Source organism: Podarcis filfolensis, assembly GCF_964270895.1.
Source record: "Podarcis filfolensis genome assembly, chromosome: 1".
In the NCBI taxonomy this organism is placed as follows: Eukaryota; Metazoa; Chordata; class Lepidosauria; order Squamata; family Lacertidae; genus Podarcis; species Podarcis filfolensis.
In genome coordinates this window covers 121,905,426-121,932,460 of record NC_139604.1, presented here as the reverse complement: position 1 = coordinate 121,932,460, position 27,035 = coordinate 121,905,426, and the positions used below count along the sequence as shown (strand labels likewise).

The 27,035-nt window shown below is 40.4% G+C and overlaps 1 protein-coding gene and 2 long non-coding RNA genes across 10 annotated transcripts in view; 2 read left to right on the top strand and 1 right to left on the bottom strand.

Annotated features, from left to right (window-relative positions):
- The window catches only part of LOC310766605, a 157,834-nt gene extending 151,732 nt beyond the window's left edge, over window positions 1–6,102 (top strand). The window contains exons 2-3 of the long non-coding RNA XR_014550278.1: window positions 4,052–4,367; window positions 4,414–6,102. This is a non-coding gene — a long non-coding RNA (uncharacterized lncRNA). The remainder of the gene's footprint in view (window positions 1–4,051; window positions 4,368–4,413) is intronic.
- MARK3 (microtubule affinity regulating kinase 3) overlaps window positions 1–27,035 on the bottom strand; it is a 67,830-nt gene that overhangs the window by 31,645 nt on the left and 9,150 nt on the right. For 4 of the 8 annotated variants that reach the window (XM_083613425.1, XM_083613428.1, XM_083613426.1 and 1 more), the window contains exons 2-7: window positions 23,654–23,692; window positions 19,168–19,359; window positions 14,905–14,958; window positions 12,004–12,052; window positions 6,405–6,470; window positions 304–374 (exon numbers count right to left, since the gene is read on the bottom strand). In XM_083613425.1, the coding sequence (XP_083469551.1) occupies window positions 304–374; window positions 6,405–6,470; window positions 12,004–12,052; window positions 14,905–14,958; window positions 19,168–19,359; window positions 23,654–23,692 (471 nt within the window). The remainder of the gene's footprint in view (window positions 1–303; window positions 375–6,404; window positions 6,471–12,003; window positions 12,053–14,904; window positions 14,959–19,167; window positions 19,360–23,653; window positions 23,693–27,035) is intronic. The other 4 variants (XM_083613432.1, XM_083613427.1, XM_083613431.1 and 1 more) reach the window with 1 other exon arrangement.
- Window positions 15,640–16,384, top strand: LOC310766969. Its single transcript, XR_014550554.1, has 2 exons — window positions 15,640–16,267; window positions 16,301–16,384. It is a non-coding gene; the product is annotated as an uncharacterized lncRNA (long non-coding RNA).

Here is a 27,035-nt window from a genome sequence, read left to right as displayed (position 1 = left end):
ACCTTTACTTGGAGTTTATCCTTATTGATCCTGATTGACAGGAAGTGTGTGTGTGTCACAATAAAATAGTCAAGGGCTTCATTTTCATACACACACGGAAAAATGTAGTAGCGACTTCCCTGTAGTGACAGATAATCCAATGTGGCTTTAGCATGAATGTGAAAGTATTTGCTGATTGGGCCAATTTTGCTAGTATTTCCCAACATCAACACTCCCTCCAGGAGGGAGAACAATCACTGACTGGGGAAAATGCCAATTAACTTAAAACATTTAAAAGTCTAGTACAGAATAGTCCATACATACCTGTCTAAATTTAGCTCTTGCTTCCTTTTCCTTCATTCTTCCATGTGCAACTAGATAGTCAAACACCTCCCCTGTAATTGAGATATATGAATGGTGAAATCTTTTGAGTATTTAAGTAATAACTAATTTATTTCTGACTGTGACAATTGGATTTTCACGTTCTGGAGAATTCAAAAGCCTGCCATATTTTTGTGACTTTTAGGCTGGCCCTAATAACAATATTACCCAACTGTGAACAACAGAACCTTAATAGCAGCAGCAGTTTATGAGGGGAAACAAAACATACAAGAATTTGGGGGGGGGGAATTTGGTGTGTGCATGAACACATGATATATGCAAATTACAAGAGTAACATAGCTGCCAAGTTTTGAAATTTTAATCAAGTAGTCAACAGAGTAGCATGTGTTTTTGCAGGGAAGAAAAACATTATCTTATTAAAATCTTGTTTGACAGGGAGGGCTTCCTTACTGCTTGATGATTTGTAGGAACAAACATATGATAAATATTATTACTTTCAGAAAGAATTTTTTAAAAGCTTTTATCAGTGACACACAACCATCACACATTCTATTTCTAAGGCTTTTAATTAATGAAACCAGTCAGAGGAACCAATTAAAAATACATGCTAAAAGACTACAGTCACAGTACACAGTAAGTGATTCATTCCAAATCAGACAACCAAGGCAGGAAATTCTCAGACAGTGATATTAGATGTAGCCCCTGACAACTCACCCTGCAGGCTTGTCTTTCAGCATCTCTACAGAATGATTTTAGCTCTTTTGCAATAGTGACGTGGCATGGGAATTAGATATAACACTACACTGGTTCCATCCACACACCTATAATGCTCATGGAATATATAACTCTGTGCCAGCATTTCAATCTCTTCATGTGATTTAAATGGGTACAATCAAAACAGTGTAAACTGGGGTGGTGGTAGAAATGGGAATTTGGTGTACTTTGGCATACAAACAACTTATAAGACCATTTGTGAATATGAGCCCTTACACAGATTCTATGCTCTACAGTTTACTTACCGTATTTTTTGCTCTATAGGATGCACTTTTCCCCCTCCAAAAATGAAGGGGAAATGTGTGTGCATCCTATGGGGCAAATGCAGGCTTTCGCTGAAGCCTGGAGAGCGAGAGGGGTCGGTGCGCACCAACCCCTCTCGCTCTCCAGGCTTCAGGAGAGCCGCAGCGCCAGCCCCGCAAGGTCGGAGGACAGCGGGGAGGCGGAACGCCACCATCCCGCTGTCTCCCGATGTGGTTTGGAGGCTGATGGCGGGGAGACGCGTGCTTCTCCCCGCCGCCAGCCCCGCAAGCTCTGGGGACAGCAGGGAGGCGCAGCGCGTCTTTCCGCTGTTCCCGGACCTGGTCTGCAGGCGGGCGGCGGGGAGAAGAGCGCTTCTTCCCGCTGCCAGCCCTGTAAGCTCCGGGGACAGCTGGGAGGCGCAGCGTGTCTTCCCGGTGTCCCCGGACCTGGTCTGCAGGCGGGCGGTGGGGAGAAGAGCGCTTCTCCCCGCTGCCTGCCCCGCAAGCTCTGGAGACAGCTGGGAGGCGCAGCACGTCTTCCCGCTGTCCCTGGACCTGGTCTGCAGGCGGGCGGCGGGGAGAAGAGCGCTTCTCCCCGCTGCCAGCCCTGCAAGCTCCGGGGACAGCTGGGAGGCGCAGCGCGTCTTCCCGCTGTCCCCGGACCTGGTCTGCAGGTGGGCGGCGGGGAGAAGAGTGCTTCTCCCCGCTGCCAGCCCCACAAGCGCCTGGGGGGGAAATAATTTTTTTTTCCTTTATTTCCCCCCCAAAAAACTTGGTGCGTCCTATGGGCCGGTGCGTCCTATGGGGCAAAAAATATGGTACTTACTTACTAAATAAATAATTGTATGCCACCATTTATCCAAAAATCACAAGCAGTTCACAAACAAAAATCCAAAATGAGAACACAAGAATACATAATAAAACAAAAACAAACTAATAACTCTGACTCCCACACACATTTAAAAGGATACAGAATGATTAACATTAATCAGCCCAAAGCCTAGTTGAATAGGCATGTTTCACCTGGTATATCTCTCTCTCTCTCTCTCTCTCTCTCTCTCTCTCTCTCTCTCTCTCTCTCTGTGTGTGTGTGTGTGTGTCTGTGTCTGTGTCTGTATATGTGAGAGAGAGAGAGAGAGAGAAAGAAAGAGAAGGCACCAGGAGAGTACCCCACAAATATATAGCCACTGCAGAAAAGGCCCGTTCTCATTTTGCCACCCTCCAATCTCTCATGGGGTAGGCACACAAAGAAGGACCCTCCAATGATGATCACAAGATCTGGGTCAGTTCATTTGGGGAGAGGCGGACATTGAGGTATTGTGGTCCTGAACCATTTAAGGCTTTATAGGTCAAAACCAGCTCTTTGAATTGGGCCCAGAAACTAATTGGCAGCCAGGCAAGTATCGGTATGATCTGCTCAAACCTTTATTATACCATAATAAAGGACAAAAGCGGTAAGGACCTAACAGAAGCAGAAGACGTCACGAAGAGGTGGCAAGAATACACAGAGGAATTATACCAGAAAGATATGGATGTCTCATACACCCCAGGCAGTGTGGTTGCTGACCTTGAGCCAGACATCCTGGAGAGCGAAATGGGCCTTAAAAGCACTGCTAATAACAAGGCCAGTGGAAGTGATGATATTCCAGCTGAACTATTTAAAATTTTAAAAGATGATGCTGTTAAGGTGCTACACTCAATATGCCAGCAAGTTTGGAAAACTCAGCAGTGGCCAGAGGTTTGGAGAAGATCAGTCTACATCCCAATCCCAAAGAAGGGCAGTGCCAAAGAATGTTCCAACTACCACACAATTGCACTCATTTCACACGCTAGCAAGGTTATGCTTAAAATTCTACAAGGCAAGCTTAAGCAGTATGTGGACCGAGAACTCCCAGAAGTGCAAGCTGGATTTTGAAGGGGCAGAGGAACCAGAGACCAAATTGCAAGCATGCGCTGGATTATGGAGAACGCTAGAGAGTTCCAGAAAGACATCTACTTCTGCTTCATTGACTATGCAAAAGCCTTTGACTGTGTTGACCACAGCAAACTATGGCAAGTTCTTAAAGAAATGGGAGTGCTTGATCACCTCATCTGTCTCCTGAGAAATTTCTATGTGGGACAAGAAGCTACAGTTAGAACTGGATATGGAACTACTGATTGTTTCAAAATTGGGAAAGAAGTACGACAAGGCTGTATATTGTCTTCCTGCTTATTTAACTTATATGCAGAATTCATCATGCGAAAGGCTGGGCTGGATGAATCCCAAGTCGGAATTAAGATTGCCGGAAGAAATATCAACAACCTCAGATATACAGATGACACAACCTTGATGGCAAAATACTGTTGCACACCAATCTCTGAGCAGTGAGAGGTTCCAGGGGTTCCATGAGCTTATGCAGGCTCCATGTTTCCTTTTGGAAATGAGGCACAGCAGGGACTGTGGTGCCTTTATATGGTTTATTTACACATATAGAATCATAGGATTGTAGAGTTCGAAGCAGCATCTTAAAAAGCAGAGACATCACCTTGCCGACAAAGGTCTGTATGGTTAAAGCTATGGTTTTCCCAGTAGTGATGTATGGAAGTGAGAGCTGGACCAGAAAGAAGGCTGATCGCCGAAGAATTGATGCTTTTGAATTATGGTGCTGGAGGAGACTCTTCAGAGTCCCATGGACTGCAGGAAGATCAAACCTATCCATTCTGAAGGAAATCAGCCCTGAGTGCTCACTGGAAGGACAGATCCTGAAGCTGAGGCTCCAATACTTTGGCCACCTCATGAGAAGAGAAGACTCCCTGGAAAAGACCCTGATGTTGGGAAAGATGGAGGGCACAAGGAGTAGGGGACGACAGAGGACGAGATGGTTGGACAGTGTTCTCAAAGCTACCAACATGAGTTTGACCAAGCTGTGGGAGGCAGTGGAAGACAGGAGTACCTGGCATGCTCTGGTCCATGGGGTCACGAAGAGTCGGACACGACTAAACGACTAAACAACAACATGCTCAAACCACCTTGCCCCTGTGAGCAACCTGGCCACCAAATTCTGCACCAGCTGAAGTTTCTGAACTGTCTTCAGAGGCAGCCCTATGTATACTGCATTGCAGTAATCTAACCTAGAGGTTACCAGAGCAGAGACAACAGAGATTAGGCTATCCCTTTCCAGGTAGGGGTGCAACTGGGCCACCAGCGGAAGCTGATGGAAAGCATTCTGCACCACTGAGGCTACCGGACCCGTAAGTGACAGCATAGGAATCTGAAGTACCCCGAAGCTGCGAACCCACTCCTTCAGAGGGAGTGTAACCTAATCGAGAGCAGGCAGCATATGATTATTATTATTAATTTGATATGATAAAAAATAATTGTACCATTTATACTCTGCTTATATCATCACATGATTTTATCATTTACACTCAGTTTTTGCATCATGTATCAAATAACTGTTCGTTCACAAATAATTCAGAACAAAATGTAAAACAACCAACACAGCAAATGTAAAAACAATCTAATTTTAAAAACTGTAATTTCGGCATGACTAAAACAAAACTTAAGCAGAGCATAAAGCACTTTTAAAACAGGTTTTCAAAACCCATCTAGACACGAGAAAAGAAGGGGCCTGATGGATTTCCCCCAGACAGCAATAATATTCCTCAGTTTTGGCACCATAATGAAGAACACACTCTTTCTCTCTCTTGTCCATCCTTTCTCCTCTAAAGCTGACCTCATGACGTATGCAGGTTCCTATAGAGGCCAACCTTGGGATAATTTGTTCCCAGGTCATTAAATATTTTAAAGGTCTGCAACAACACTTAAAGTTGAGTCCAGAAACAAGCACCAATGTAGCTGGTAAAAGATTGGAGGTATACAGTCTGATCTCGTCAGTATTCTAGCAGCACATTTTGGACCAAGTGCAGTTTCTCCAATGGTTTTTTAAAGGTCTTTGGATTGCTTCATGCAATGAGATCTCACTATTTAGTCTAGTTCCATCAAACTGAGGGGGCAGCAGTTTGCACACCTATTCACTACCTAATTCCTCTCCAGCGCCAAAGGTAAGTCAAAATTGCCTTTAAAAATTACAGAGATGGCATGAATCTGGCCTGGGAAAGGCTAACAGTTCCAGGCTTCCCTAGATGCCAAAAGGCCTGCTTTGAATCAACAGTGAAATGATGCACAGAAGCTTTACTTGTTTTTTCCTCTCTTTTGGGGGGAGGGGAAAGAGAGAAACTCTATGTCAAGTTTCTTTAACTCACAATCCACTGAGCTAAATACAGTCCATCAGCCATAGCCCACCTCCCATTTTGCTGTGGCAAAAATAGTACAATTGTTAAGCACTTGGAAGGTCACAACATATGGCTAGAGGGCTGTGTTTGGCTCGGTAGGTCATGTTGTGCAGCAGTGCTCTGCATTTTCTGTTCCCTTAAAACCTTTGTATTTTTCACCTGGTTGTTTTAAAGTGCTAGCCTCTACTTTACACTGATACATGCATCCAGGGAACATAAAGGGATCTTGATTTGTTTTCCCTTTCATATTGTTTAATTATGCAACGGTGAAAGAAATGCTGAAAAAATATATATTGACATCAACATGTCTGCAGATGGTAAAGTTAGCACTATGGTCCGTGTAGTTTTGCATATGTATATTTTTTTTTGGAAAATGTATACCTTATGTTAAAAGAAAACTGATACATCTGGCTTCAATGTGGAACACTTTGTGTTGCTTTATTTTGTACACCACTCTGAGGGCCTTCCAGCTTATAAAACATGAACACACACACACTTAGACTGAGAAAAGCAAATCAGTAGTAGGACAAGTGTCCACTGAAGGTACAAGGCAACTAACTGGAATTTTTGGAGTCTGACCGTATGACTAACTTACTGCTTCAAGATAACAACAAGGGCAGTAAGCTCTTACTGAAGTCTGCAAATATTTACATGCTCTTACATTTATTATGCAGAGAGTATAAGTGGTGGTTTTGAAATGTTATTATTATTTTTCCCAAACATAAACATTATATATAGTTTATCACTTGATTTTTAAAAATCCTATTTGGTTTGAAATAGTTTTGTACTTACCTCCACTTGCATACTCCATGATTAAGTAGAGCGTTTTTTCGGTTTCAATTACCTCGAATAATTTAACTGGAAGAGACAAGAACTGATTTAGAGATTAACATCAGTCTTACCTATATAGACAATATTTGTTACTGGACTTCAGTTTTATTTACCATTTCAAATAGTGACCTTAAACACCATGGGGAGGCAGGGTCAATACATATTTTTAATCTATTTTTCCCTGCGAGGCACATGAACATTACACACTGGTGCCTTATAGACACTCAGGTCAAGTGTCTACCAAATATCCTTTTACTGGAACAGCTAAAGGCTGAATCTGCAAAACATGTTCTCTGCCACAATCTCTCCCCAAGCTGAAGCCCTGAGTCACAACCCAGAGAACTGTTTGCCTAGCGCTGCAATATACAACAAAGCTTTTGATTTCCCCCTTGAGCAACTCAGACCCCAAACCGCATGAAAAGCCGCAACAGAAACATAGGGGGATTTTAAAGCAGTATATAGTAAGGAGTAGGTATTAAAATAGAAATACCAGAAGCAGCAATGAACATCAACCTAAGGGGAGCTCCCTGGACTGCTGCTGTAAGTATTTGCTATGTATTTGTTGATGCAGGACTAATTTTGCAGTATTCAGACCACTTACAAAATCAATGAAGCAGGTCCTCTAAGTGCTTTCAGGAAGCATCAATTGATTGTGTTTTAGAAAACTGACAAATCACATTTTTCCTAGGCACACACATCAAAGACTAATGCAGAAACATCCTGCTTTTTCATATGACTATCTACACTAGACATTAAAGTAATAGTATTTAAGAACTGAAGAATAAAAAAAACCAGCTCTTCAAATGTAACTGGATAAAGGCATAAAATAACCATATCTGATAAATAATTATTTAATAACAGAATCTGAAATAAGCCATTTACATCATCTATGAAATTACCAGACCTGCTCCCAAAGTATTATACTTATAAGGCAAGTAATATATTTCTTCACTAGGAAATAGTTTGCTTCGTGTATGATAAGCATAGCTTGGTTGTTCCCAGGACATTGCTTCTGAAAAGTTTACCAGAAAGTGCCCCTTTTTTCAAAGGGCGCAACGTTTAGGGAAAGGGCTGCAGCCTGGCAATCACACATCTGTTTTCCATTCAGAAAGTCAGTGCTGGGAGAGAGATTCCAGTCTGGAGAGCCACTTATCAGTCTGTGTACACAAATACTGAGCTAGATGGACCAATGGTTTGACTCAGTATAAAGCAGATTCTCATGTTCCTATGATTGTGATAATCCAGCACTCAATTATGTAATAACGTAATATAAGACAAGAGCTCGTTGTCGCTAATATTTTAAAAATTATTTCCAATTGCCAATCATTTTCTTACAGAACACGAAGAACTATGAAGAAGCTCTCAGCTTCATAATACATGCATACATCATTATTCAATTATTCATGCTAGGGTATGATTTGTGCTTAAATCCTAAGTGGTGGGTATTTATAGATTGAGTTGGATGAAAAGTGCTCATCTAGCTGTTGGAAGAGATTTATGGGAATAAGCTACATTGACTTTCAGTGTTACAGTAGAGCCACTAATCACTTCCAAGTCCTATCTTGACATCACCCTTTTAAAGTTAGCACTGTTATCTTTGGATCACATTTATATATATATTTAAAATTCCCATGCTTATCAATCCGAAATTCCCTCTACAAACCTGATAATGCAGAAACTGATAGTAAATTACACTTCATACTGTAAATGTCAAACCACTGTGTGGAGATTCAAGAATTAGCTTCAATCTTCTCATTGCTACGTCACTATATGCACAGCTTAATTACTTCCTGCTTTGATCAACCATAGTTAGTCACTGGCAACATTCAGACGTAACACTAGAACATAGTTTAGCATGACATGAACAAGACTAGCCTTCTTCCCCAGTCTCGTGTGTTCCCTATAATACCTCAAGAACTGCCTCTCCCCATCTGAACCAATCCAGACCAGGCAAGCTAAGCAGTTGGCTCCTTACCTCTCTCGCCCTGACATAGCCACTGTGATCCACACGATGGTCACCTCCAGAATGGATTACTGTAACTTGCTCTACGTGGGGCTGCCCTTGAGACTGACCCAGAAACTACGGGGTCCTTGCTGCAAGATCACATTCGCCTGGTGCTATACCAGCTGCACTGGCTCCCGGTGGAGTATAGGATCAGGTTTAAGGTGCTGGTTTTAACCTTCAAAGCCCTATATGGCCTAGGACCCTTGTACCTACGGGACCGCCTCTTCTGGTATGTCCCACAGAGGAACTTACGGTATTCAAACAAAAACATCTTGAAGGTCCCAGGCCACAGAGAGGTTAGGCTGGCCTCAACCAGAGCCAGGGCTTTTTCGGCTGTAGCTCCGATCTGGTGGAACGCTCTGTCACAAGAGACTAGGGCCCTGCGGGACTTGACATCTTTCCACAGGGCCTGCAAGACAGAGCTGTTTCACCAGGCCTTTGGCTAGGGCACAGCCTGACTCCCTCCTTTGCAATCCTCACAGAACTTCTAGCCCAATGGTTGCCATTAATTTGATTGGAATTAATTTTATAATGAAATTATTTTAGAATGTTTTATTGTTTTACTGTTGTTAGCGGCTCTGGGCCCAGCTTCGGCTGGGGAGGGCGGGATATAAATAAAATTTATTATTATTATTATTAGTCTGAGGCTCTTCTTTGTGTGCTTCCTCCATGAGGTCCAGAGGGCCTTTCTGTGGTGTCTCCCCACTTGTTTAATGCTCTGCTCAGGGAGGCTCACTTGGCACCTTCATTAAATATCTTTAGATGCTAGGCGAAAATATTCCTCTTCCCCTAGATCAGGCATGTCCAACTCCCAAGACACTCCATTGTTTTTCTCTTTCTCCGATTGACAGGGATCCCGCGATCAACAGCGATCGTATGGGGATTGACCTGTTGATCACGGTCGACTGGTTGGACATCCCTGTCCTAGACCTTTGGCAAATTAATCTACGGTCTTTTAAACTGTGGGGGGTGGTATTGTTCGTTTGTTATTATGGTATGTATTTTTGTGTTTTTATATTGTAAACTGCCCTGTGATCCTCCTATGAAAGGTAGTATAGAAATTGAATTCATCATCATCATCATCCACTGGGAAGAGCTGGGATCATGGTTTGTCACTAACTATAAGACGTTTAATAAGAAAGGTCCATAGCCCTTGTTCTGAAGAAGGAATATTTTGAAACTGAGCAGAATTACTGATAAACCATGACACAAAGAAATCCTGTTTAAGGGAAACCAAATGTAAAAGCATTCAAGCTCCTCTTACTTGCTATGCAAAGGGAGCAGCTAGATAGAGAAAGCCTGCAAGAAGGCCAAGCTCATTCACTTTGCGCTCAACTGCCGTTTCAATGCAACATCTGAATGCAGCCAATTGTGTCTAAAAGTGGCAAATTATTGCAAACCAAGATGATCTGAAGGCGGCTGTCTATTTTTGTTTTTAATTAGATTTTTAATTAGTTGTCCCCTCACATACATACACGTAAAGTAATAACAGGCATCTTGGAGAAATAGGATAGCGTTATGTGAAGACAGTCAAAAGCATTTAAAAAAACAGAACTCTTTCAAACCATTACAGTATAGTCCTAGAGGATTCCAGAAGTTTAATGTGATCGGTATTGACTGGACTACAGATTTAATCTAAAAACAGTTATTTCCTGGCAGCTGAAGACTAGCTTCCTCTTTATTTTCTTCTCCCTGATGAATAGGTGTCAAAGCTACAAAGCCTACCCAATGTACACAGCAGAATCTAAGCAATGTTAATTGGAAGAGATCTTGGCTACTTCTGAATGCTAGATGCAGGTAGCACAATTAAATCACTATTGCAAAAGATATGTTTGCTTCAATTTTAGATACAGCATGTGAATGTGTCCCTGGGTTCTGCATGAACTATAAATGCTAACAAGTTCCGATACTAGTTTTCTATACTGTACTGCATATTAAGTCTGAACTTTGTATCAAGAATATCGAACTGCATAGGAATGGAATTCCCTCAGAAACCACACTTATAAATGACAGTATCAATTACCACTTATTTTTACACTGAGCTTAATTTTAGGTTGACTTGAATTTTCATAGTAAATGTGATAGAGGTATTGGGGATTATGTAGAAGCTGTCAGAGAAACCTGAGTCGACTGGAGATTTAAAGTGCTGAGTCAGGGAATAGCTGAATCTCTTATTTAGGAGACATGGGATTTATCTTATAAGCTTAGAAACATGTTTGAGCAACAGCATGCATCTCTTTAAGCTCTGACTATCACCATTCTCTTCAGGAAAAGCAAAAGTGAACTTCAAAACTGGAATGTATCTTTAAACCAATATACCCCTTAATACTACAAAATTAAGTAAAATATTGTAATTTAATGTTCCTCTTTAACATTCTCCCGAATAAGACATCTGGAACATCAACTGGACTGGGTTTGTTGCCCAAAAATGTCCTCTGAGAGGAAGCTGCTGGACTTACTGTGCCCAAATATGTGGCAATGGATAGCCAATGGATAGGCATTCATCTAGGACAGGCTGGCTAGTAACCATGCAAACAACTGCCTCTATTTCTTGAGTTATCAAGAACCAACTTGTTATTCAGGCTCTCTGCTTATGGTACACTATATCCTGAGGGTTCATATGATGAATACATTATTTTGCCTAGCAGCAAGGGAGAGGCATTCAATGAAGGCAAGTTTAAGCAACAAGTGATGGGCTTTACTGTTGTACATTAATTTACGACTTCTGTAGAAAGCAACAAGCAAATAAACTAAATAAATACTACACAGATGTTGTTGTGATCAAGTCCATCTTGCCAGCTGGGTTTTGGATTTCCCCCCTCTTTTTAATTGGACATGAGGAGTTTCTTGCACAACTTTGTGGAAAGGTGGGATTTGCAAAAGCAGTTTGAATGTGGCACAGTGCGGGACAGCCACTGAAATCTTGTATTGTGTACAAAAGCCCCATAGGCTGAAGAGACATAACGTATTTTTTAAAATAATTTTTTAAAAAGCCATTAATTTCAGTTGGAGGACACTCAAATATAAATTTAGAGCAACACCTCTGTGATTGACATGTACATGTATGGAATAATAGAAACAGAAGCCTTCACACATTCTGTGCACATGGGGTAACGTGTAAGTAATACACAAAGCTAGTTAAGTTCACCTAAAGCAAAAACATGAACCCCGTCAAAAATTACTGGGATAATGGAAAACCTTCATATTCTCTCTATCTCTGAGGGATGCATCAAAACTAGCACTAGCAGAGTTGTACTGAGACAGGGACACACCTACTTCCTCCATCCCCTGCCTACCCCCAAAATCTTCTTCAGTCGGTCCCCCATCCTTCAGAGCTGAATTTTGAGGGCGAGCAGGGCACCGCATGAGAGAGGAGAGATTTCTGTTCCACTAGCACACATCTCTTATACTAGTGGAATGGGAGCATTGGATGCCGCTCATATTTTATAAACACACACATACTTTTAGTTAATTAACTAATGAATATATATTTATAAATATAGTTATTCCCACTTCTCAGCCCTCAAAAGTAAAAGCCTTTAACACATGCCTTACCTATATTGGGATGGTTTAAAATCTTCATTATCCTCACTTCCCTGAACAGCTGGAACGGAGAGAAAAAAATACAACCGTTTATGATTTTAAAAAATCAGCCGTTTCTTTTTATTTTAAAGGGTGTATAATCACATTTTAGGAACTTGGAAAAGGGTTCTTATATTTGAAAAAGGTTTAAGAAACACACCAGCAAAAAGCAAGCCACACATATTGGGACACAAAGCTGTAACAAGCTGATGCTAAAGAGATTTCAGAAGGACATTCAAGCTTCTTTGCATGTCTTCTTAATCTGAACTCTAGAAATACTTTAGTGCTCCAAGTGCCAAAGGATGAACATTCCAGGAATAATTATACAGTTTGATATGTATCTGGAATCTGTCCAGTTCTGGGTCAAAATAAAATGTTTACCTCAAAAGGTTTCACAATGATTTTTGTGACTGTGCCAACAAGCTAGCACAAGTATCTAATAAGAATAGTGGGCAGACGCGAAGGAGAAATTTCATTGCTGTAAAGCTTTCCCAGTGGTGACATCCAAGGTATAGAAGAATGGCCCAGTTTGCAGTGTTCAATTGAGACTGTATGATCTGTGTATGTCTGAATAAAACCCACAGGTCTTGCTAATTAATTAAGACAACTCCCAAAAATTTAGTTGCTTATGCTCTAAACAAGGGCTGTGCAATTCCTTCCCACAAATACTGCTTTTTTTAAAAAAAAGGTTGTAATAAAACCTCCCAGAACACTACAGATTTAACAGTGCAGCTCAAGACCTCTAACAGTAATCTGCTTTTTCATATTGCAAGATAAACAAAAAGCAATCATAAGAGTTGGCAGCGGATTAAGTCAAATGTCAGCTGTATGGGGCACTTCCTGGGATACCTGGCAGATGTAAGGGATTTAAAATATATATACTATATTAAAACTTCTCTTTTTCAAAGTCTGAGATAACATTGAATAAAAATTCCCAAATTCCTCATGTATATATTTAGCAAATTGCTCCATCTACTCCTGAGACTGATGGTAGCCAATCACTCAGAGGGCAACATCACAAAAGGATTCCTTTGGGGTTTAAAATTATATGAAGGAGGAGGGGAAAACTCTGTTCCTCTTAAGTTTCCAGAGATGCCTACACAGAAGAAATAGTGGGACCTACAAGTTTATCCATCTGTCGTTCCTTTCCTTTCCTTTGTGTATAAAAAGTCTATTATTGCATTATGTTGCTAGGCCATTTGCCTTATACTAAACGCACATTCATTAATTAGCAAATCTGAATCCATGTTTAAATATTTTTAGTTCTTGCCTCACAAACAATGCAACTTCCATTGAAGCATTGACAAATAAACTACATGATAGACAGCACGTATAATTGGGAGGGTGTGGGTGTCCAGCTTTTGAAGGCTCCCCAAGAATGAAAAGTCTGGTTCCTATGAAGTGCAGTAATCTTGCAATTCTCTGCAAAGGAGTGTTCTGCTCTCACATCCTTTCAAGAAACCCAGGATTCCAGATGGCTGGTACTCTCAAGCATTTTCTTGATTATTTTCTAAAAGCTGCCCTTAATGCTAAAGGAGGGAGAGCAATCAAGTGGTTTTGTATTAAACCAACGTCTCTCCTTAGAGATATATTTGGGCATTGCTAGAATAGTATGGTGGAAAAATATGGTGAGTCAGCATACAAACTAGGTAAAAGTAAAGGGACCCCTGACCATTAGGTCTAGTCGTGACTGACTCTGGGGTTGCGGCGCTCATCTCATTTTATTGGCCAAGGGAGCCAGCGTACAGCTTCTGGGTCATGTGGCCAGCATGACTAAGCTGCTTCAGCACACAGAAACGCCGTTTACCTTCCCACTGGAGTAGTACCTATTTATCTACTTGCACTTAGACGTGCTTTCGAACTGCTAGGTTGGCAGCAGCAGGGACCGAGCAACGGGAGCTCACCCAGTCGCGGGGATTCGAACCACCGACCTTCTGATTGGCAAGTCCTAGGCTCTGTAGTTTAACCCACAGGAAAGCAGCATAATTTTATAGTCTGAAAGTCTAGCAACAATCCAGGTTACCACGAACAGCTGAAAGGAAGCAGGGAAAAGTGCACAATCTCCAAGAGAGAAACCATGGGGAGGGTGGAGTACTAAGTCCTCCCCACTTTTCACCTGAAAGCCACACCCAGGTTGCTTTCCCCAGTAGAGATTCCTGGCTTGGGCTTGCAGCATTTCAAGAAAAATCCAACTCCATCCTGCTGCTTTTCAGTTTTTCCACAGGAGTTTGGTTCCCAGACTTGAATCTGTCATTCACTTTGTATCTGTATTGGTACTATTTTTAACTGGTTTTATATGTGGAACTGTTTTCAAAATGTTTGTATTGTTTTTATATGGAAATGTTTTAAATTGTTTTTAGACATGTTTTATGGTAACAACTATTTTATAATTGCATATTCCACAGTTGTAAACTGCCCTGAAACATGGTGCAGGGCAGGAAAGACATCTAGTAAAATAAATAAACAAATGTGCAGCTCCAGTCTAAGAAAGTGCATCGCAGTAAATGCTTAATGTTTAATACATTTTGCCCATGAGACAAAACAGCAGAAGAAACAGAGGCTCTTGTTCAGTTTATGCAGCAGTTTGGAGTACAAGAATAAGGAAACAAGACGGATAGGTGTTATTTCAGACTTTTTTCGTATGTAAATTCCTAGTTCAAATGGGATCAAATTCATCAGATAAGACTGTGCACTTTCTCCCACCCCCTGCAAAATGCAGGAAAAAGTCAGCATTAAGTTGAAACCACCATGGACTGTGGACTTCACCGAAAAATGCCAACACAAAGTTAAAACTAAGTCAGGGCTAACATGAAAAATACTACAAAGGGATATGAACTAAAATACCTGAATGGCTAAACAGCTAAGTGAACCTACCTTCTGTAGACTAGTTGGGTTCAACTGTGTTTTGTCGATTATTTTTATTGCAACCTAGAGAGAAAATGGTTCACAGTTAATATTTGTTAACAAATGATTTCGTGTTGCAGTTCAGAGATATTGGTGATGGTAAATGCACCACCCTTTGAGCACAGACTGCACAATACAAAATGACAAACACATCTGACATGATCTGAAGATTCAAGCATTAGTACTTAAAACCTGTGGATCGGGGATGCTGTGAATCCATCATGAACTTTCATAGGAGCATCAGACAATCTTTATCCAAAATCAATCACAAGCTGCATTCCATCACATGCAACTTATGTGGCACCTGTATTTGTGAGAACCTAACCTGAAGGCAGTCATCAGCATCCTAGAAAATGGAGTTGGTGCTCAAAAAGCAAACATGCAACTCGGCCACCAAAACAAAACAGAAATAAACTGGATAGAAAATAATTCAGGGTTCACATTAGTTTATCATGAATGAGATCTGAAAGAGGTTCTAAATATTGCTGCTTGGGATCTGCACAAAAATATGTCGAAGTCGTGTTCCTGTTCACTGCTCACATCTGTCCATTAAGCCCTCTATGACATGCCATTCCCTCCCTCTTTAACAGCCATTATTCCATGGTCACTAAACATGCTCAGACCACTCTGGGAATGTCTTTTTTTTATTCTGCTGCTCTTCATCTGAGGATCACAGGTCGGTTTACAATATAAAAACACAAAAATACATAACATAGTAACAAATGAAAACAATAATCTCCATGGTATTTTATTTATTTTATTTTCTGTTTTATCTATTAAATATAATATATCTCTAAACCCTAAAGATTTCTTGTATTTCTGCAAAACAGGGGGTTCCCTAAGCCTGCTCATACCTAAGCCACCCAGAATGCCTGGGGCAACCCAGTCTGAAGGGCAGGGTAGAAGTAAATACCATTATTATTATTATTATTATTATTATTATTATTATTATTATTTCCCTCCTCTGTGTGCATAGGTCAATTCTGGCATCATAAGCAATAGCACTTACACCTGACATCTGATATAGACAGAATGATGCAATATGGTGATTTGCAAATAACAGGAAGAACAAATCCCTGTCCTTCAAGGACTGAGCCATGAATGGAACACTGGATCCGATTAAATGAAATTGCTACACATACTTAGATAGACATAGTTACATTAGGAAAAGAGGGGCAAATGAGAAAAGCCATGTTTGCAAAACTAATACAAGATCAATTTTTTTCAGAAGATGTTTTGAGTTAAATTTAATTCCTGGTGCCAGTTCACGCCACTTTCAGAAGCTCTGTTCAATATTTCAGCCTCAGTAGCAGCAAAAGAGAAAGAGCAATGGGTACAGCAGCAGCAGCAGCAGCAGCAGCAGCAGCAGCAGCAGCAGCAGCTAGGGAGGTGACAAATCATATGGCTGTTCTATATACTAGAGGCAACAGCACTGGTAGAGCAGGTGTAATTCTCAAACAGAAAAAAGAATTATGAATCCAGCCTTTGAAAGAATGCCAAAGTCTCAAAGGTACCCTTAAGGCAATTTAAGGCAATTCAGTTTTGTCCCAAGGGCATGTCACCTCAGCAAATTTATGAGGTGTTCAGTTAACCATGTTTAGTGACTGCTACTCCTAATAGACAGAAATTCAGCCTGTTGTCCCGCACATAAGAAGAAATCTGTGGATCAGCTCAGCATATGAGAGAGGAAGAAAAATTCTTTTTATTGACACATCTCAATCATTTAAAGCATTTTTACAGTGCTCTTCATCAAGAAGAGTTGTTAAACCCCTTGGCATACACCAAATATGAAAGTTTTAATACCAGGGAAGATTTAAAAGCTTCTCACAGTGTACACTGAACTTTCTATCTGCAGATGATGAAATTTCAATTTCCTTCCTTCCTTTCTAAGCGGCTGCTGCATCTCAGACAATCAACTTTAACAGAAGTTTCTACACAAGCGTTACACTGAGCTATAAGCCTCTTTGCCTTGATTCAACTTTCAACAATGTGTTCAACACAGATCATCCGTATACACAGCAGCGCCAGCCAATCCTGGTAAAGACAACACAATGCTGCAAGCCCCTTCTGCGACTCACCAGATGCACATTGATCCATAGCTTTATCACCTCCAGACCAGATTAACTGTAGCACCATATACTAGGGGGGTGCTGCAAAGCTACTCACAAACATCAGCTAGTATAAGACAGCTGTCTGTTGGCAGATTGGCCTTCCTTTTGTAACTAGTGTTATCAGACTTGCCTGCGATCCACACTGAATTCCGTTGCACTTCTAAGTGCTCATTTCAAAAGATAACTTTTCAAATGCTAGGAATCCTCAAAAGCGAAGACCAGCAGTTGAGCAGCAACAATAGGTCACGCCTATTATCCAGCCCTATCTTTTCTTTAAAACAATATATTCGCCTGGATTTGCAAACATATTTTATATTATATTATCTCGAGTACCCTCTGGATAGACACTCCTTGAATTTATCAGATTAAGTCATCCATCTACTTCTGAAGTAGCTTTCTGAAAAGTATCTGGAGACGAACGCAGCATCTTTCCATGAATATGAAAGCAAATATGTGACTGAATAGCATATTCACTGTTAAGTGCATGTGGAGAATGTAAAATTGGGGGACACAGCTGCTGCATATTTGAGTTCCTTTATTTTTGCCTATAGGAATTAGGAATTAGTATTTTATTCAGTACATAAATAAAATAAAAATAAATGAATTTCACAATGATGCCAAGTCAAAGCGGCAGCACCATAAGCAGCAAGAACTCCAGAAGTTATAAAAAAGTGAGCCACCAAGACATCCAGATTTGCAAATGCAAGAGAGATTAAGAAATGGCCATATCTTTTAAGCAGTCTGCATCTTTTAATCAGGTACAAGTTCAAGGTGGCTTAGAGAAACATATTATCACCAGTTCCCAGGGTGCTGGTGACTAGCACAAAGCAACAACCTGAGTAATTTTTCTGCTAAGCCTGCTCCCTCCTCCAAAAAAATGTCAGTGTTCAGTCCAGACTTCAGTCCAGTCCATTTGCAAGGGAAACAGAGCCTTCATTTCTCCCAATTGTCCAAAATTACATACTAGCTTTGAATGGTTTCTGTGCTCCCCCATTATTAAGGTCTGCCTCACACTTCAGTTCAAAAATAAAACTACATTCCACACATGCCAGCTATTTCTTATTCTTGGAACGTGATCCTGAATGAATTTAGAAGCAAGTTTCTCTGAATTTAATGCAACTTACACCCAAGTAGGATTACAGTAACATTAGCATACTGCATAAATGAAACCCAGATCATGAGTTTATATAAAATGTAAAGTGATGCATTTTTTTGTTTACGATGAAAGAATGTATGACACAAACCTACTCAAGCATGGCAGATCCAGGTTAACCAAAGGAACATAACCTCAATTTTAGATTTAATTATCAAAACTGAAAACTAAGCTGGGCTACATTTGGTCCTAGACCTTTTAAAAAGGCACAACGACAGTCAATACATTTAAAACAAAACTAAAACAATACAAAATAGACACTCAGGGCAAAGACCCATGTACCCAGCTGGGAAAGCCTGTCAAAACAAAAATGTCTTCGATTAGAACTGGAAAGTACAGATAGTGAGCACCTGTTACATCTCAGCAGAAATACTATTCCACAGAACAGAGCCAGTTGAACCACTACTATATTTAGCTAGCTGGTTTTTCCAGGTGACACTAATCTACAAAACTGATGATTCAAAACTGATGATTCAATTCTATTCCTAAAAAAAGATTTTTTAAAGAGTGTTGGCAAAATATTGCTAGGAATACCTATGAAGCACAGAAATTCATTTGAGTCAGGAGGTGGGAAACCCATGGACTGCTATTTATTTCTTTTATTTTTGCAATAAATGATATTCTCTCTATTCTGGTTTACACACATTTCAATCTGGAAAAGTATCTTCTTTGGATCAAACCTTTGGGGGTTTTTATTCAATATAAAGATGGAGTATTCATGCACAGTTTTGAGGTAACATGATTGTGCGCTAAGTTCACACTATTACTGCCTTTGCTGGAAATTGCTGCGTTAGGGACTTCTTGATAAAGCCAAAATATGAGTAGTAGCAGCATTAATTATGGTAATTAAATCTGTATATTGCTCTTCATCCGAAGATCACAGGGAGGTTTACAATATATTGGCTGCTCTTTTATGCTTAGGCATATTTAAAATAGCTTTTTGTTTTCGAAACATGAACAACACTGTACCTCTCTGCCAGTAAGAATGTGTCTGGCCAGTTTGACTTTTGCAAAATTCCCCTTTCCAATCGTTTTAAGAAGCCGGTAATTCCCAATATGGGGTTGTTCATCTGCACAGGAAGCTATAGAATTCCTACAGCGGGCACCAGACCGACTAGGTCGAGGGGGGGCTTCCTGCCGTCCTTCGCCATGAGAGGTATGCTGTAACAAAGAAACACACATATTTAAGACAATGTACGTTGGAAAACATTGTTTCAAATCAAAGAGAGAACAAACTCCAATGAACTAGAACTTGGCGATCACAATTAAATTAATGGGGCAGTAGATCAGGGCAGACGAACAGTGTTTTCACACAGTGACTTTTGTCATCATAAAAGGGAAATGAACAAATTCATGGAGGGTTACAAGCCATGATACATAATAATATGCTGTATGCCCATCAACCGTTCCTCAGTATTATCCAAGTACAGTGGTACCTCAGATTATGAACTTAATTCATTCTGGAGGTCCGTTCTTAACCCAAAACCGTTCTTAACCTGAGGCGTGCTTTTGCTAATGGGGTCTCCCACTGCCGTGCAATTTCCATTCTCATCCTGGGGCAAAGTTCTCAACCTGAGGTACTACTTCCAGGTTAGCGGAGTTTGTAACCCGAAGTGTTTGTAACCCGAGGTACCACTGTATAAGATCTGTAGTGCTCTTGTGGCATCCAAGGAACAGATTATTAGCTTCACCCTCTAAACAGTGCATTTCAGGATTTGGCAAATGTGTCTTAAGGAATCATCAAACAGCAAAGTTGGCATTAACATAGAACAAATGTGGGCAGATGCAGCCAGGTACATATAGGCTACAGTCATACCCACTTACTTAGGAGTAAACCTCACTGAACTCAACCAAACTGTCTTCTGAGTAGATGTGTATATAACTGCATTGTTAGGCTTTGTTTTGGTCCACAAACTCCAATAGAAACAGAGCCCAAGTATGTGTAAATCTATTTGCTCACACCTCCTTCACTTCCCCAGCTCTTCTAATACATTTTTCCTGTTTCCATTTGTTAAGCTATTCTGGCCTCTCCACCCACCCCTCTCCACACTGTCCAAATGCAGGTGGTAACCTCACTGAGGCAGAGACCTGCTTTTCTTATATTTTCCTTGTATTTCACAGTGCACACTGATGAAGCTGTAGAACATAACAAAATGGAAGTGAATCATTGTTCCTCTTTCAACAAGGGCTGTAGCTCAGTAGCAGAGCACATCTCTCAAATGCAGGAAGTTCCAGGTTCAATTCCTGGTATCTCCTGATACGGCTCAAAAATATCTATTTGACAACCTAGAGAGCCTGGGTAGACCAGAGGTAGCCAACATCATGCTCTCCAGATGCTGTTGGACTACAACACCCATCATCCCTGACCACTGGCAGGGTGCTGGGAGTCAAACAACTGCTGGAGGACATTGACATGTTGGCTAAACCTGGAGAAGACAATTGCTAGGTGAACCAAGGGCCTGATGCAGTATTGAGCAACTTCCTACATTTTTCACCAAATCTCTTTTCTAAACTTCTTTAAAATATGTTACTAATAATATCTACAAAAACATTGCTTAGGGTATAAAAAGAGTTCCCTAGAATTTTCTACATTGTTAAGACAAGGACATGATGAACTGCAGGCAATAGTTTTAGACAAACTCAGTAACATCAATGATGCCAACTATATTCTTCATCCAGAGGACCATAGCTGAATTATCTAATTCTATCACAATTTTTAAAGGTCTTGCCACTAAAATTGCTTAATCTGAAGTAGCGGAAGTGCTAATGTATAAGAAATGATAAAGAAATATAATAACGTAAGCCAACTGCTATAAAAAGCCAACTGAGTAACACGTAGAAATGCATAGAATAGCCACACCTACAGTGATAACAAAAGCTTCTTCATTCTGCCTTTTCCACTATTATGTCCCAAAGAAAGGGAAATTAAGTACTGAAGAAGTGTGTGAAAATGTATGAAGTGACTGACGCACAAACAAAGTAGCAGAAGGTTTTGAATGGCAAGACAACTGAAATGGTGTGTCATGTTCTATTTGTTTTTAAAGGGGAAGTGGCAAATGTACAGGATGATGTAGCGCTTGGCAAAGCCTAAACTGGCCTATTTGCTGTGACATTTATGGGATGTGCATCTGTGTACACACACACAGAGGAAGGGAAAAAGAAGATGAGAAAAATGACCAGGTCATTGAGAAGACATTCTGGTCCAAGTAGCTAGACAAAATAAGCAAACTGTGATATGGTTACCTTACAAACATGCACCTAAATTGTTTCTCTACACTCAAAGTGCACAGCACTTTCTACTAAGGGTGTGCACTAACCAAAAGCCCTTTGCTAAAGAGCTGTGATTAAAAAGCTTTGGTAAAATCATTGGCTATTGTATCTAGAGTAGAGAAGCCAGCCCATTCACACAAGAACTTATCTTGCACAGCACTGCTTGCCTCCCTCTCAACCTCCCCCCACCAATCTGTTCTGGAGGTTCTGCCACTCAAAGCAGATCTGGAGGGCCATGAGGCGCAGGGAGAGCAGAGAGGAAGTTTTTGTGTGTAAGTCCTTGTGCCAATGGGATGTTTTCATTGAATAAAACCTAACCCCCTTAAATTAGTCCTGTCATTGACAAAAGAGCTCTCCCTTCTACCACCCACCTGCTTTTCTTATAGGGCAAGCTTGGGTCAAAATATTTAAAACTTTGCAGATACAATGCACGGCTTTTTTACACATCTGTATCTCTGAATTGCCCCAGATCACTTCAAGATCCATATTTTAGCTCAAGATGCTTCTGAAAGCTCGTTTTGTCCTGGACAAGCCACAAATCTGTCTGGGATACCCTATTTCAGTTCCTGATTTGGGATTCATTCAAATCTGCACTTCTAATTTCTACTATGTTAAGGATCATCTCATTGGCAGTAAATATTGGCCACCAAGACAACTGTAGAGACTTCATTTTAGTTTAGTAGTTGTGGCATCTTGCCAAAAACACCTCAAAGACTATCAGCTGGCAAAACAAAGTGAAAAAGAACTTGCAGCCAATGTAAGATGAATTTAATCCCTCTCATTCTAAACATCAAGTATGTTGTGCATCGACAATGGCATTCCTTCTGAATTCGAAATAATTATTTTACAAGATTCTAAATAACCTAGACACGCAGCTTTAGGTTGTGCACACACAACAGGTTCTCCTACACTGTTCATAAAGGGAAAATATTGTGTTGTTTTGAGACTTTTACAGCATTTTTTCTTTAGTCCTGTGCTTGAGAATGCCTCAACAAGGTGAAAGGCTCTGTGGAAAAATATGGTAAACTAGCACATAAAGGTGATAAAATGTAAAACCATGCGAAGAGTTCACTTCCCTTTAGAAACCACATTTTCTCATTTCCTCGCTTCAGTCTTCAGCCATTCTCCTATTTTCATTTTTCTTCTATCTTTTCCAACATACTTCACAATTTATATCCAAATGCCACCCAATCTCATTTATCTATTCTCCCCATTATCCTTACATCATTTTATCCATCACTTCCAACCTGATGGGCCCTGACCCAACCAGCTTATCCTTCCATCAGATGCAGAGCTTTTGTTTTTAATTACTGATGGAAGCAGTGAGAGGGCCTCAAGAACTAATAAAAAAGCAACAACAGAGTGTTACATAATGTGTGCAATATAATCAGCAGTCTTTGTTCAGAGGCTGAAACTTTGTGTTGAGTTCTCTGTATTTCAGTGCCAAGTGAAGAAGCCAATCGATCAAAAGCTAGTGGAAAAGTAAACCCTAGAAACACCATTGCATGAAGACTATGTTGTGTTCCTGGGCAGCCCACTTCAGGGCTCCCTACCAATAGACACAATGAGGCAGCTTAGGATTTACTTCTCAAGTAACAGATTTTGGGGTACCATTAAATAGGCAAAAGCTGCCCATTATTTAAGATAATGGGGGTGCCATTTGGATATCCTACCAAAACTTCTGCAGTGCTCAAAGTCAAAATACGGAACAGGGCACAGTACAGGTCAGAAAACAAGAAGAGGAAACCTTTTTATTTTTTAATAGAAATAGTCAAGCCTTCATTTATGTGTATTCAAATCCTTCATTGTGGAAAATTGATCCAGAATCTGATTTAAGAGCTGGCAGCCACTGAGAAGTCAGCAATATACAGGAAGAAAGTAGCACAGATAAAAGCTGACAAGCCCTGCTTGAACGAAACTATCCTGACAAAGCAAGAAGGGGGCGTAGATTTTGTCCTTGTGATGGGAGTCACTGCCTTCTCCAGTTTAAAATACTTTTAAAAGTCTACAAAATGCTTATGGACAGGGTTTGTGATTTCACAAGCTACTTCCTTGTCAGCGACTGAGCAAGATCTTATCTTCTGGAAGGACAGGAATAAAGCAGCAAACTAAGGAGAGAGAAATAAATTGCGTCACATGCATACATATAAAAAAGGCAGCTTTTTGAACAAAATTTATAACCCACCTTTTCAGAAAAGCTTTCCCCTACTGATGTTCCGGCATCCTTTCCCATTAAGAAATAAGCATGAAGGAAAGCAAAAAAAGAAAAGAAAAATGAACAAAAATAAAACCTGGGAGGTGTGGTGTTGGAATTTTAAGGAGATACTTGTGCCAACTTTCAATTTGTACATATTGCAAAAAAGTTAACACATTGCAAACATTAGCAGCAACTCAAAGAACAACCGGTTAAAAATTTCATGACGGACTATTCTAAAAAAGTAACCTGAAAATGAAAAACCTGTCATATGAAATTTTACACCCACTGAAGGGGAAAAAATCTTATAATATAAACCGTGTGCATGCTTAGAAGAATTAGTTTATTTAAGGAAACCTCTATTTATTGTATTCTGCAGGGAAGTTGTAAGTGCAAATGCTTACCTAAGCACGAAAGGCAACAGAAATAATTCATATGTTCAAGTTGAATAATGCACAGCAGCCTAAACCTATCTATGAAATATTTCAGCTATAGTAAAAAGAATCATCATTAAGATATATCTCTGGATCCCAGATAGCGGATAGCAGTACATGATTAAATTATAAAGCAATAAACCTTAAGAGCAAGTGTGCAGGAGTAATTGAGGATACATCTTACATGCCTTCAGTTTTACCCTACCACATAATCTGTATTTGCACTCTACACAATTCCCTTCCCTAACCGCATGAACACACTTCTGTAGCATGGGCATAGCCGGGGGGGGGGGCGGCGGGTACGGTTCTGCCCCCCCAAGCATGCCCCCACAACAAAAAGCCTGGCTACACCCATGTTCTGTAGTCTAGACAGGGAGTTGTGTAGGCAGCAACCTGCTCCATCCAGAGAGATGCTGTCGTGAGTCAATAGGTGGGAAGTGATCTCTCTAGAAAAGGGAATTGTGCCCCCCCCATCCAACCAACAACATCACTATTTCTTGGGAATTCTTTAAATGTGTTTGATTTGGAAATAGAACACAATAAAGGGAATATGTTAAATTTCAGATCAGAAACACCCAAGTATTTGTGCTCAACAGCATTCGAGTAGTCAAGCATCTCTATTACAGGAGCATCAAAAACAAGGTTCTGTCATTCCACAGCATACAGAAATGACATCTGTTGGGCTACTTAACTTGAAACTTTGCATACATTATTTTTCACATTTATCGCCAAAGCAGAATGTCTAGTTGCCATTTTGGGGCAAAGCCGCTCTAAGGTCCTATTTTTCAAAGGAATGCCTGCCTGTGATTGGTTAAACATCTGGTTAGTTCATATGGCAACCTTGAGTTAGGTTAAGAACTTTGAGAATTTAAATAAGGAAAGTCACTTTATCCAGGGACAGTCCACATATATATTGGCCTATTCCTACCTCTCTTTCTTAATGGTGATACAGACCATTCATAACATAGGAATATTCCTGGGCAGTGGGGTGGGTAAGTGAAGTCAAGCTACAACAATTAATTATAAAATTGTTCATAACTACGACGACTGCACAAAAAAAGCATTTTGGTTCCTGAAATTCATTCTGATTGTGCAGATAAAATATAACTGATAGAACTCTACAGGATGTTGTATTAGTGTGTGAAAATAGTCAAGATCCAATGATCTCCAGACACGCACCTCCAGATGGGTTGAGATGTCATGTGCCATCTTGGCACCCAGGCATCTTCACTTGGTTGCAAGTGGCCAATAGGTGCAAAATACGCCTGGCTAATTTTAAACACTGCTACGTGCACTACAGAGCCCCATCCCATGCAGCAAGACCCGCAAATACCCTGCCCATACTGACTCCTGCTCCACACTAAAACCTCCACACACACCCCCCCCCCGCAAACCCACATAATTTAACACATGAACACCCTGAGTGATATCCAACAAAGCAGTTCCGTTAGCAAAAAGATTTCCACTTATGCAATGGAATTTCTCCTCCATCTCCTATTTTCTCCCCATGCCCCCCCCATCTGCTCCATTAAGCCAAATGGGAGCCCGTTTCCCCCCACCATATATTTATTGTTGTCAATCTCATGTTGAGGGGGAGATAGGAACAAAGTAACATCTGAAGCAAGAGTAATTTTTGAGGCTTAAGGGAGTCTGCCTGCCAGAAGGTTATCATTGATCAAGGAGGATACGGAAGTTAAAGAATATAGTGCAATCCTGTGTCAGAATACTCAGAAGCCTCTCTGAACAAAAGAGGGCCATATCTGTTCATCTGCACACATTTTAAATAATTAATAATAATAACAAAATGTATGCAGGTAACAGCTTGTTTGTAGTTTCTCCTCTTCCCAGAATAATTCCATAACTTGGAAATAATGCATAGCTACCGTACAAGTTTCATGCCAGACCAAGCACTGGTAAGGATTAAGTGCACTAACTAGTGGAATAAGAGCCTGGGTAAATACTTTGGGGGTGGGGAGAGAAAGATTGTGATTGTTTAACTGATCCTGAGAGAGAACATGCTATCTTGAAGGTTGTATACCTCCTTCAACTGCTGGCTGTGGCTCATGGGTTTTGGAGGTGACTCAGATCAGTACGAGATTTTTCTAGGTCAGCCTAATGGCATTTTCAAATTTATAATTTAACTTTAAAAAAATGATATGGCATGGCAGGTCATTAGGAGAATAAAATAAACACTACTGTTAAGCTCTGGACCATGGTCTCCAGCTGTTTTTGGACTACAGTTCCCATCACCCCTGACTACTTGGTCCTACTAGCTAGCGATAATGGGAGTTGTAGTCCAAAAACAGTTGGAGACTCAAACTTGGGAGCCCTGTCCTAAACCAGCCTGAGCTCAACTTCTAACACTGTGAGCTGCATTTCAGTCTATGTATTATTCACAACACAGTGCTCCATAGTGTTTGGAGTGTGAATGGAAGTGTACACATAACTGAGAACTGTGAACTATATTCAACAATAGTTACAGAACTACTTTCTTATGTTCAACAAACCCTAATGTTTTAAATGCATTTTCTTCACTTAAAGAAAAGAAAACCTACTTCAGAGTGCAAATTGTTCAACTCTTCCTAGTTTCAACAGTTGCTATTTAGAATTTGCTGGGCAACAAAGAATGCAAATAATCACTCTCGGATGCACCAAATACAATTAGGTGTAATCTGTTACATTCTTGCCAAAACTATTTTTTAAAAACTTGCAAAATTACAAATGTATTTGAAATCCCAACCTTTTTTAGAATTCTGTTTCCTAATGTAGCTAGTTATAGAACAGCTAAAGGAAACCTATTTTCACTTCATATCATGAATACACAGTGATGCTGGGATAGTAGAACAAGTTCATAAAATGATACAAACTGTCCTTGAACAGGGTCTTTGCTATACTGTATAGAAAAATTCAATCTCAGTAGTACTGTTCCAGCTTTGATA